The sequence below is a fragment of the Pseudorca crassidens genome, chromosome 3 (assembly GCF_039906515.1).
Source record: "Pseudorca crassidens isolate mPseCra1 chromosome 3, mPseCra1.hap1, whole genome shotgun sequence".
NCBI classification, from domain to species: domain Eukaryota; kingdom Metazoa; phylum Chordata; class Mammalia; order Artiodactyla; family Delphinidae; genus Pseudorca; species Pseudorca crassidens.
In genome coordinates this window covers 52,507,125-52,520,352 of record NC_090298.1, presented here as the reverse complement: position 1 = coordinate 52,520,352, position 13,228 = coordinate 52,507,125, and the positions used below count along the sequence as shown (strand labels likewise).

At 39.4% G+C, this 13,228-nt stretch overlaps 1 protein-coding gene across 5 annotated transcripts in view; it reads right to left on the bottom strand.

Moving 5' to 3' along the window:
- NLN (neurolysin) overlaps nt 1–13,228 on the bottom strand; it is a 99,988-nt gene that overhangs the window by 25,728 nt on the left and 61,032 nt on the right. For all 5 annotated transcript variants that reach the window (XM_067730828.1, XM_067730827.1, XM_067730829.1 and 2 more), the window contains 2 exons: nt 7,878–8,013; nt 5,480–5,846 (listed from right to left, as the gene is read on the bottom strand). In XM_067730828.1, the coding sequence (XP_067586929.1) occupies nt 5,480–5,846; nt 7,878–8,013 (503 nt within the window). The remainder of the gene's footprint in view (nt 1–5,479; nt 5,847–7,877; nt 8,014–13,228) is intronic.

Sequence of the window (13,228 nt, the reverse complement as noted above, 5' to 3'; positions counted from 1 at the left end):
CCAAAAAAACCCCCCAAAAACCAAAAGAATAGCTCAGAACTTTCCAAAATTAACAACACTAAACCACAGATCCAACAAGTTCAAAGAACACCAAGGAAGACAAATACAAAGCAAACATCCAATAAAAGAAAAAAGAAAAAATTATCCCATATGCCTAAGTGTATGGAACTGCTGAAAGAGAGGAACAAAGAGAAAATCTTGAAGGCAGTCAGAGGAAAAGAACGCAGTACAGAACACAGTAAGAACACAAAAAGAACACAGTAAGAATTACAGCCAATCTCTTGTCAGAAACTCTGCAAGCCAGAAGACAATGGAATGCCATCTTTAAAGTACTGATACAAAATACCTGTGAACCCAGAATTCTATAAATAGTAAAAAATACATTTCACAAAAGAAAGTAAAGGAAAGACTTTCTCAAAAAAACTGGTATATATTACCAACAGACGTGAACTACAAGAGATTTTAAAGGAAGTTCTTCAGGCAGAAGGGATGTGATACCACTCTAAACTTGTAACAACAAAGCAATTAGTGCTGAAAATATAATAAATGAAGATATACTACAATCTATTTTGAATTGCTGTGAATAATAGTTGACTAATCAATAATACTAACAACGCACTGGGTGTTAAGCATATGTGAAAATAACATGTAGGCCAACGATAGCACAAATGATAAGAAATATAACTTGAAGGTAGACTGTGATTGAAGATATTGATATATACTTTAAACCCTTAGGCAATTTTTAAATTTAAAAATATTAAAAGGAGATGTAAATAATAAGCCAACAGTAGAGACAAAAATAAATCATAAAAAAACCTATCAACCCAAAAGAAGTCAGAAAAGTGGGGAAAGTATAGATGGGACAAAAAGTAAGATGGTTATACTAAATGTAAGTTTCCTAAGCATGTCAATTAAAACATTATTAGAGTGGATAAAAAAGCAAGCACCAAGTACAGTGTCTATAAGAAACCCACTCTAAATAAAAAGGCAAAGGTAAAAAGTTAAAGGATGGAAAAAGATACACTGCAAATGCTAATCAGATGAAAGCTGAATGGCTATAGTAATAGCAGACAAACAGAACAAGGAATATTACTAAAGATAATAAGGAACATTATATAACGATAAAGGGGACAGTTCTCTAAGTAGATATAACAATTCTAAATATGTGTATAACTAAAAGCAGAGCTTCAAAATATACTAAACAATTCAATATCCTGTGACAAATCATAATAGAAACGAGTATAAAAAAGATCGTGTATATATATGTATAACTGAATCACTTTGCTGTACAGCAGAAATTAACACAACATTGTAAATCAACTATACTTCAATTAAAAAAAATACATGAAGCAAAAGCCTACAGAATTGAAAGAAGAAATAGACAAATCACTTAGAGACTTCACTCCTTTCTCAGTAATTAAATGAACAGGCTGAGAGAATATCAGCTCAGATATAGAACACCTGAACAACATTATTGGTCATCTTCACCTAACTGACATTTACAGAACCCTCAACCTAACAACAGAAAACAAATACTCAAGTGCACATGGAACATTCACCAAGACTAATTACATGTTGGCTGTAAATCAAAACAACTTAAAAGAATTCAAAGGATATAAAGTACATTCTCCAATAATAACAGAACCAAACTAGAAATAACAGAAGGCTAGCTGGAAAATATCCAAATATTTGGAAATTAAAAATATACTTCTATAAATATAGTCAACTTCTCTTTGACTAAAGGGCAAAGGCACAGATAAAGACAATGGAGCACAGACATTTTTTTCAACAAATGACGCTGGAACAACTAGGAGTCCACATGCAAAAAAATGAGTCGAGAAACAGACCTTACACCCTTCACAAAAAATAACTCAAAAATGGATCACAGACCTAAATGCAAAATGTAGAACTACAAAATTCCTAGAATATAATGTAGGAGGAAATCTAGATGACCCTGGGTTTGGCAATGACTTTTTAGATGAAACACTGAAGGCACAATCCATGAAAGAAAAAAAATCAATAAGCTGGATTTCATTAAACACTGTCAAGAAATTGATAAGACAAGCCATAGACTGTGAGGAAATATTTACAAAAGAGACATCTGATAAAAGACTGTTACCCAAATACACGAAGAACTCTTAAAATTCACCAATAAGAAAACAAACAATCAGATTAAAAAATATACCAAAAACCTTAACAGACACCTCCTCAAAGGAGATACAGAGATGGTAGTCAAGTATATGAAAAGTTGTTCCACATCATATGTCATCAGGGAAATGCAAATTAAAACAACAATGAGATACCACTACACACCTATTAGAGTGACCAAAATCCAGAATACTGACAACACCAAATGCTGACAGGGAAGTGGAACAATAGAAACTCTCATTCATCACTGGTGGGAATGCAAAAATGGTACATGCACTCTGGAAGACAGTTTGGTGGTTTCTTACAAAACTAAACATACTCTTACCATACAATCTAGCAATTGCACTCCTCGGTATTTACCCGAAGGGACTGGAAATTTATGTCCACACAAAAACCTGCACATGTTTATAACAGCTTTATTCATAATTGCCAAAACTTGGAAGCAACCAAAATGTCCTTTAGTAGATGAATGGGTAAATAAACTGTGGTATATCCAGACAATGGAATATTATTCAGTGCTAAAAAGAAAAGAAATGAGCTATTAAGTCATGAAAAGACATGGAGGAACTTTAAATGCATAATGCTAAATGAAAGAAGCCAATCTGAGAAGGCTACATACTGTATAATTCCATCTGTATGACATTTCAGAAAAGGCAAAACTATGGAGAAAGTAAAAAGATCAGTGGTCGCCAGGGGCTGGGGTAGTGGGGGAAGGGATGAAGAGGCCAAGCACAGGGGATTTTTAGGGCAGTGAAACTACTCTGTATGATACTATAATGGTATATACACATTATATATGTTTTTTCAAATCCCAAGAAAGTATAACATCAACAGTGAACCCGAATATAATTTGGGTGACAATGATGTGTCAACGTAGGTTATAACAAATGTACCACTCTGGTGGGGGACGTTGATAATGGGGGAAACTGTGCGTGTGCGGGGCAGGGGATATACGGGAAATCTCTTTACTTTAGGGTCAGTTTTGCTGTGAATCTAAAACTGCTCTAAAAGATAAAGTCTGTTTAAAATAAATAAGTAAAAATAAATAAATAACAACAACAACAACAGAAAAGAACTGTGTCAGGCTGAGCTAGGAGTGAGCAGGGACATGGGAAGGGAAGGCAGACAGAGGAGGGGAGAGAAGGGAAGAGAACCCACGGACATGTACACCAGAAACCGTGCACTGAATTTGATAACATTTTCAGCCAGTCCAGCCTCTGGATGTTCAATGCGTCCATCAGTGTTTCTGGAATGACTTCATGTAGTTAGACTGAATTTAAACAGGTTTACCTTTAAACAGGTAAACAGATCTATAAATATTATTTTACCGGGGAAAACAAACTAATCTGCAAGGTGTTTATCCTGTTATATTTTATACATCTTGGTCCATTATGAAACACCATAAGGACTTTCGATCAATTTAAAAATCAGTGCCATTGAGGGGTTTTTATCTTTCTTTTTAAAAAATAAATTTGATTTATTTAATATCAAAGGTTTCCTTACTCTGAGAGTATGTCTTTTTTACGTTGTGTTTATAAAATGATGGTGATTTTTTTTTTTTTTTTGCGGTACGTGGGCCTCTCACTGTTGTGGCCTCTCCCGTTGCGGAGCACGAGCTCCGGACGCGCAGGCTCAGCGGCCATGGCTCACGGGCCCAGCCGCTCTGCAGCATGTGGGATCTTCCCGGACCGGGGCACGAACCCGTGTCCCCTGCATCGGCAGGCAGAGTCTCAACCACTGCGCCACCAGGAAAGCCCAAAATGATGGTGATTTTAAAAGATGCCCTTACCTGGCATTCTTATGTTGGAACCATTAGAGGTTTTTTTCCTGTTGTTTGACAATCTCAGTGTTTGATGAATAAAAATTGATACGTGATTTAAAAAAAGAAGAAACTGGTCTTTCCTAATCTACTACAAATATCCTTTTTTTGAGTCAAGTAGACAAAGAAAACAAGAAGCAAGCACGTCAGGAGACAGAAAGTGAATATTAACTAGGTCACTACCCTCACAAAACATCACTCTCTGGTCCCCATACCTGAGTGCTGGTAGCAATGGCCAGATCTCTGAGCACAAAAGACACCAGTTATATCTTGGCAAAGAAACAGCAGGATGGGGTAGCTAGACTTGCTATCTTTGGCCATGGAAAGAGAATCCGGGGACAGTTATAGGAAGCTCCAATGCTGAAGGAGTTCCCCTGAAAGAATTCTTGGCCTAAAACTGTATCCTGACACTCTTCAATTAAAAATAGACTTATCCAATTTGACATGGGTTTATTTTTAGATCATATCAGAAGTGAAAGTAAGTCCATAAAGCAGTGGGATCAGACAACTCTGCCTCCTGTCTGGTTGACAATAGTTAACCAGCCTCCTTCCTGAAGTCATGCAAAATCAGTAGGTTACGAAGTTGCATGTGCTGCTGATCTAGAGAGATGCTATTGATATAATTTACTCTGGCCTAGTTAGTAAAACTGCAACAAGCTGGCTTTGTTTTAGAAAGCAGCCTACAGAGAAAGTAATCCAAATCCTTTCATGTCTGATGAAACACTGTGGAGTACATAGTTACTACATGCTACAGACAGTAATAATAATATTTTTAAGTCTTACTACTGATTGAATGCCCAGGCTGGGTGATTAGCATATATAGTCTAATGCACAAAACAAACCTGTAAAGCAAACATCATTCCCATATAACAGAGGTGGATATAGAGACTCATAAAGGTTATGTCACTCAAGCATTCCAACTCAAGTTTGACTGACCGCCAAGATTTTGCTATTCCTTTATACTGTGCTGCCTTTCAGCCAGACTGAAGGGAGTGGACATAGATTTAAGAGTACTGGCAGACAGATCACCTGAATAATAAACATTCTGAAGTCAATTTTAAATTAAGAAATGCAGGGAATTCCCTGGCAGTCCAGTGGTCTGCACTCTGTGCTTCCACTGCCGTGGGCCCAGGTTCAATCCTAGATAATGATGATGATAATGATAATAGTGATGATAATAGCAGCTCACATCTACTAAGCACTTGCTGTGTGCTGGGTAGTCTTCTAAAAGCTTTGCATGTAATTAACCATTTTAGTCCTTACAATGACCTTACAAAGCAGGTATGATTGGTATTCCCATTTCATAGGACTGTAATATAGGTAAGGAAACTGAGGCAGAGAAAAATTAAGTAAGCTGCCTAGTAAGTGATGGAGCCAGACATTCTGGCTTCAGATCCCACATTTTTAATCCCTATACTAGGAATCACATATGAGAATTATGAAAGACAAGAATCTTAATCTGGGTAGGAGTTGAATCCCTAAGGTCCCTTCCAACACGGTGATCCTCAGTACCTTGGATAGAGGTCCAAGTAGAACTGTCCTAATACTTCTCCCGTAGCTTTATCTTTCACAGTGTAAAGTGTAACACTCTTATGCCAAACATGAGCATCTGTCACTTGCTCAAATGAAAGTCCCAACAGCTCCTGGTAGATGTTCAGTAAGCCTTCAGTGACCACTTCAATTGGGAAGTATTCCTTGAGGATCTCTTGGTCTACAGAGTACTTGAGTTCTTCTGTCTGAGTCATGTAGTAATATAGATCCCAGGCATTGATTTTCCCATCGTATTCAAGACCTCTCTCTTCACATTCCTTTTTCTTCAAATTCAAAATAAACTCTCGTTCTGCTTCACCCAAGGGTTTTAATTTCTGGCTTAAATCATCTGTGAGGAGAGGGAAAAGTTGGCAATCCATTGCTCTTGGAAGCAGGCATATTCATACATACCACCAGTATTTTAGCATTGTGCTTCCTCCATTGTCACACTCAATACAGATACATCAGGAAAAAAGAAGGAAGGAAGGGTGGAAGGAAGGGGAGAGGAAGGGAGGGAGGGAGAGAGGAAAGCAGGCTTTATTATGACAGCACTGCTGTTCTCTTCAGGGTAATTTATTTTATGGCTCCTCACCCTTCTTCTTCTTTTTTTTTTTTTTGCACCACCCAAGTCAGGCCACAACTTCCTTACATCATCAACAAAGCTGAAGTTTATCTCAGAGAACTCTGCCTTAAGAACATTATAATTCAGGGAATGAAGCGATAGTGAAACTAAACTCATGTACGTGATTATTCTTCAATGAGGTTAGGCTCCTCAGAGACCTAGGGAAAACAAATCAGGTGTGACCTGAGGTCAGAATTACTGAAAACTGTTCATCGCCTTTGAGAGCCATGGGTTTAGTTAATCACTATCCCATTCCTATGAAGAAGGTCTATTGGGACATGGCAATTCTACTTTTTAGATGGATAATGCAATTTAACACTGTGGTCCGTTTTTGACTATTGCACTGTATTTGGCTAAAGGAGTATGCTTTTATTATGTATTTATTTTCCACAATTTGCTACATATGTAAGATAAAAAGCATTGCTCCTGTAAGGGGCATCCCCATAGTGTGAGGTGAAGGCAGCAGCTTGAGCAGTGCTGTGAAACAAAAAGAGGAAAATCATGGAAGATATAGAGAGATGTAATTCTGATTAGAGAGAAAACTGCTTTTAAAAAATTAAGTTAATGAGGTATTGTTAAGGAAATTTTTCAGTATACACAATCACCACTAAAGGAAACATTCTCACCCAAACTATTAACTCCCCAAGCCAATCTCTTGTATACAATACATCAGAACAGATGGCAATTACTGGTTCACATCTCTGTTGTTTCCGCTCAGCGGAAAATTCATTGAGTAAAGAAACTTGTCTTAGCCCTTTCTATAGTCCAACTGTGTAGCACGCACACTAATACAGGGCAGTTATTTCATAAATGTCTCATGAATGAATAAATGAATTATATAATAATGAATAGCTACTATTTGTACAACACCTGCTACATGTCATATGTGACGTCAGCATATACATTAATAATTCAAGGTGCGGCCATAGAGAACACAGAGGACTAAAGTGCAGGCTGCATGCTGATTTTGACACATTATTAATCATCTCCAACTTTAAGCTAATAAAATTATACACTAGTTGTTAAAGGTGAATAAACTCTGAAAGGGGTCAATGAGAAAGTTAAAAAATAAATCATACTCTGGTAAACTCTGATTAGAGAAGATTAAAACAAAAATTAGTAGTTTTGCAATGGTTATGTTATGCAACCATTTTCACTAAAATGAAAGAGAAAACCAGAGTGACTTGGAATAGTGACACTGAGATTGAGAGGGGTAAGGGTGATAGAATGTCACTGACTAAATGTCATGGATATAAGCTCTATGGTTTTAAAAAGATTAATGAAAAAGTGATTTTAAATGAATGTGAAGATAGTTATTAGATAACAATTTTGATGCTTATTATTTTATATTCTTTTATGTATTAACAAGTGGCTTCTGGAATATAAAATATTTTTTTGTTTCTATATGCTCTATTTTCATTTATGTCCTGTCAGCTTATTTCATACAACAGGCTAATCCTCTCTCTGTAGGTCCCTAGACATCTTCTTAGAAATTAATATAAAAATCCCCATCAAGATACAAATAGAATGAAGCAAGGACCATAATAGGAATATAAACAATGAGCAACTCTTAGGGCCAAGCACAGTATCTAACGTATAGTAGGTGACCAATACATTTCTCTTGCATGAATGAAAAGCAGAATGTTCTCAAGGGCACATTAAGTTCTGAGGCTCTCTGTCAAGTTGGTACTATGCAGCAAAACAGTCACAGAAAAAGAGAAATGGCAATATACAAGGGATTAAGAAAAGAAGACTAACCTAGAAAGGCTGTTACGTGGCCTGTACTCTTCGCAGTGTTCATTTCAAGGACAAAGTCAGCATGTGTGCTATAGCCGAGCAGTTTGGCTACTTTCGCCCGCAGTGGGAGTAGCTGATGCAGGATTATGGTGTTTTCCTGGTAATAGACAACAAGAGTAAAAACCAAAATACACAGTAATCAGAGGAGAGAGGGGGAAGATGGCGGAAGGGTAAGACGCGGAGATCACCTTCCTCCCCACAGGTACATCAGAAATACATCTACACGTGGAACAACTCCTACAGAACACCTACTGAAGGCTGGCAGAAGACCTCAGACCTCCCAAGAGGCAAGAAACTCCCCACGTACATGGGTAGGGCAAAAGAAAAAAAAAAAAAAAGAAAGAAAAAACAGAGACAAAAGAATAGGGACGTCACCTGCATCAGTGGGAGGGAGCTGTGGAGGAAAGGTTTCCACACACTAGAAGCGCCTTTGCGGGTGGAGACTGCGGGTGGCGGAGGGGGGAAGCTTCGGAGCTGTGGAGGAGAGCGCAGCCACGGGGTGCCGAGGGCAAAGCGCAGAGATTCCCGCACAGAGGATCAGGGCCGACCAGCACTAACCAGCCCGAGAGGCTTGTCTGCTCACCCGCGAGGGCGGGCGGGTCTGGGAGCTGAGGCTCGGGCTTCGGTCGGATCGCAGGGAGAGGACTGGCGGCATCAACACAGCCTGCAGGGGGTTAGTGCGCCACAGCTACCCGGGAGGGAGTCCAGGGAAAAGTCTGGACCTGCCAAAGAGGCAAGAGACTTTTTCTTCCCTCTTTGTTTCCCGGTGCGCGAGGAGAGGGGATTAAGAGCACTGCTTAAAGGAGCTCCAGAGACAGACGCAAGCCGCGGCTAACAGCGCGGACCCCAGAGACAGGCATGAGACACTAAGGCTGCTGCTGCCACCACCAAGAAGACTGTGTGCGAGCACAGGTCACTCTCCACACCTCCCGTCCGGGGAGCCTGTGCAGCCCGCACTGCCAGGATCCCGGGATCCAGGGACAACTCCCCCGGGAGAATGCACGGCGCGCCTCAGGCTGGTGCAACGTCATGCTGGCCTCTGCCGCCGCAGGCTCGCCCCGCACTCCGTACCCCTCCCTCCCCCCAGCCTGAGTGAGCCAGAGCCCCCGAATCAACTGCTCCTTTAACCCCGTCCTGTCTGAGCGAAGAACAGACACACTCCGGCGACCTACACACAGAGGCAGGGCCAATTCCAAAGCTGAACCCCGGGAACTGTGCGAACAAAGAAGAAAAAGGGAAATCTCTCCCAGCAGCCTCAGGAGCAGCGGATTAAAGCTCCACAATCAACTTGATGTACCCTGCATCTGTGGATTACATGAATAGACAACGAATCATCCCAAACTGAGAAGGTGGGCTTCAAGAGCAAGATTTATTATTTTTTCCCCTTTTCCTCTTTTTGTGAGTGTGTATGCTTCTGTGTGAGATTTTGTCTGTATAGCTTTGCTTTCACCATTTGTCCTAGGGTTCTATCTGTCCGATTTTCTTTTGTTTTTTTTACTTAAAAAATTTTTTTTCTTAATAATTATTTTTTTATTTTAATAACTTTATTTTATTTTCTTTTATCCTCTTTCTTTCTTTCTACTTTTTCTCCCTTTTATTCTAAGCCGTGTGGATAAAGGCTCTTGGTGCTGCAGCCAGGAGTCAGTGCTGTGCCTCTGAGGTGGGAGAGCCAACTTCAGGACACTGGTCCACAAGAGGTCTCCCAGCACCATGTAATATCAAATGGTGAAAATCTCCCAGAGATCTCCTTCTCAACACCAACACCCAGCTTCACTCAACGACCAGCAAGCTACAGTGATGGACACCCTATGCCTAACACCTAGCAAGACAGGAACACAACCCCACCATTAGCAGAGAGGCTGCCTAAAATCATAATAAGTCCACAGACACACCAAAGCACACCACCAGACGTGGACCTGCCCACCAGAAAGACAAGATCCAGCCTCATCCACCAGAACATAGGCACTAGTCCGCTCCACCAGGAAGCCTACACAACCCACTGAACCAACTTTAGCCACTGGGGACTGACACCAAAAACAACGGGGGGCTTCCCTGGAGGCACAGTGGTTGAGAGTCCACCTGCTGATCCAGGGACACAGGTTCGTTTCCCGGTCCAGGAAGATCCCACGTGCTGCAGAGTGGCTGGGCCCATGAGCCATGGCCACTGAGCCTGCGTGTCCAGAGCCTGTGCTCCGCAACGGGAGAGGCCACAGCAGTGAGGGGCCCGCATACCGCAAAAAAACCCCCCAAAAACCAAAAACAAAAATGGGAACTACGAACCTGCAGCCTGCAAAAAGTAGACCCCAAACGCAGTAAGATAGGCAAAATGAGAAGACAGGAAAACACACAGCAGATGAAGGAGCAAGATAAAAACCCACCAGACCTAACAAGTGAAGAGGAAATAGGCAGTCTACCTGAAGAAGAATTCAGAATAATGATAGTAAAGATGATCCCAAATCTTGGAAATAGAATAGACAAAACGCAAGAAACATTTAACAAGGACGTAGAAGAACTAAAGATGAAACAAGCAATGATAAACAACACAATAAATGAAATTAAAAATACTCTAGAAGGGATCAATAGCAGAATAACTGAGGCAGAAGAACGGATAAGTGACTTGGAAGATAAAATAGTGGAAATAACTACTGCAGAGCAGAATAAAGAAAAAAGAATGAAAAGAACTGAGGACAGTCTCAGAGACCTCTGGGACAACAATAAATGCACCAACATTCAAATTATAGGGGTTCCAGAAGAAGAAGAGAAAAAGAAACAGACTGAGAAAATATTTGAAGAGATTACAGTTGAAAACTTCCCTAATATGGGAAAGGAAAAAGTTAATCAAGTCCAGGAAGCACAGAGAGTCCCATACAGGATAAATCCAAGGAGAAACACATCAGGACACATATTAATCAAACTGCGAAAAATTAAATACAAAGAAAACATATTAAAAGCAGCAAGGGAAAAACAACAAATAACACACAAGGGAATCCCCATAAGGTTAACAGCTGATCTTTCAGCAGAAACTCTGCAAGCCAGAAGGGACTGGCAGGACATATTTAAAGTGATGAAGGAGAAAAACCTACAACCAAGATCACTATACCCAGCAAGGATCTCTTTCAGATTTGATGGAGAAATTAAAACCTTTACAGACAAGCAAAAGCTGAGAGAGTTCAGCACCACCAAACCAGCTTTACAAAAATGCTAAAGTATCTTCTCTAGGCAAGAAACACAAGAGAAGGAAAAGCCCTAAAATAAAAAACCCAAAACAGTTAAGAAAATGGTAACAGGAACATACATATTGATAATTACCTTAAATGTAAATGGACTAAATGCTCCCACCAAAAGACACAGATTGGCTGAATGGATACAAAAACAAGACCCATATATATGCTGTCTACAAGAGACCCACTTCAGACCTAGAGAAATGTACAGACTGAAAGTGAGGGGATGGAAAAAGATATTCCATACAAATGTAAAACAAAAGAAAGCTGGAGTAGCAATTCTCATATCAGACAAAATAGATTTTAAAATAAAGACTATTAGAAAAGACAAAGAAGGACACTACAAAATGATCAAGGGATCGATCCAAGAAGAAGATATAACAATTGTAGATATTTATGCACCCAACATAGGAGCACCTCAAAACATAAGGCAAATACTAACAGCCATAAAAGGGGAAATCGACAGTAATACATTCATAGTAGGGGACTTTAACACCCCACTTTCACCAATGGACAGATCAACCAAAATGAAAATAAATAAGGAAACGCAAGCTTTAAATGATACATTAAACAAGATGGACGTAATTGATATTTATAGGACATTCCATCCAAAAACAACAGAATACACATTGTTCTCAAGTGCTCATGGAACATTCTCCAGGATAGATCATATCTTAGGTCACAAATCAAGCCTTGGTAAATTTAAGAAAATTGAAATTGTATCAAGTATCTTTTCCGACCACAACGCTATGAGACTAGATATCAATTACAGGAAAAGATCTGTAAAAAATACAAACACATGGAGGCTAAACAATACACTACTTAATAACCAAGTGATCACTGAAGAAATCGAAGAGGAAATCAAAAAATACCTAGAAACAAATGACAGTGGAGACAAGACAACCCAAAACCTATGGGATGCAGCAAAAGCAGTTCTAAGAGGGAAGTTTATAGCAATACAATCCTACCTTAAGAAACAGGAAACATCTCGAATAAACAACCTAACCTTGCACCTGAAGCAATTAGAGAAAGAAGAACAAAAAAACCCAAAGTTAGCAGCAGGAAAGAAATCATAAAGATCAGATCAGAAATAAATGAAAAAGAAATGAAGGAAACGATAGCAAAGATCATTAAAACTAAAAGCTGGTTCTTTGAGAAGATAAACAAAATTGATAAACCATTAGCCAGACTCATCAAGAAAAAAAGAGAGAAGACTCAAATCAATAGAATTAGAAATGAAAAAGGAGAAGTAACAACTGACACTGCAGAAATACAAAAGATCATGAGAGATTACTACAAGCAACTCATGGCAATGAAATGGACAACCTGGCAGAAATGGACAAATTCTTAGAAATGCACAACCTGCCAAGACTGAATCAGGAAGAAATGGAAAATATGAACAGACCAATCACAAGCAGTGAAATTGAAACTGTGATTAAAAATCTTCCAACAAACAAAAGCCCAGGACCAGATGGCTTCACAGGTGAATTCTATCAAACATTTAGAGAAGAGCTAACAACTATCCTTCTCAAACTCTTCCAAAATATAGCAGAGGGAGGAACACTCCCAAACTTTTTCTACGAGGCCACTATCACCCTGATACCAAAACCAGACAAGGATGTCACAAAGAAAGAAAAGTACAGGCCAATATCACTGATGAACATAGATGCAAAAATCCTCAACAAAATACTAGCAAACAGAATCCAACAGCACATTAAAAGGATCATACACCATGATCAAGTGGGGTTTATTCCAGGAATGCAAGGATTCTTCAATATACGCAAATCAATCAACGTGATACACCATATTAACAAACTGAAGGAGAAAAACCATATGATCATCTCAATAGATGCAGAGAAAGCTTTTGACAAAATTCAACACCCATTTATGATAAAAACCCTGCAGAAAGTAGGCATAGAGGGAACTTTCCTCAACATAATAAAGGCCATATATGACAAACCCACAGCCAACATTGTCCTCAATGGTGAAAAACTGAAAGCATTTCCACTAAGATCAGGAACAAGTCAAGGTTGCCCACTCTCACCACTCTTATTCAACATAGTTCTGGAAGTTTTAGCCACAGCAATCAGA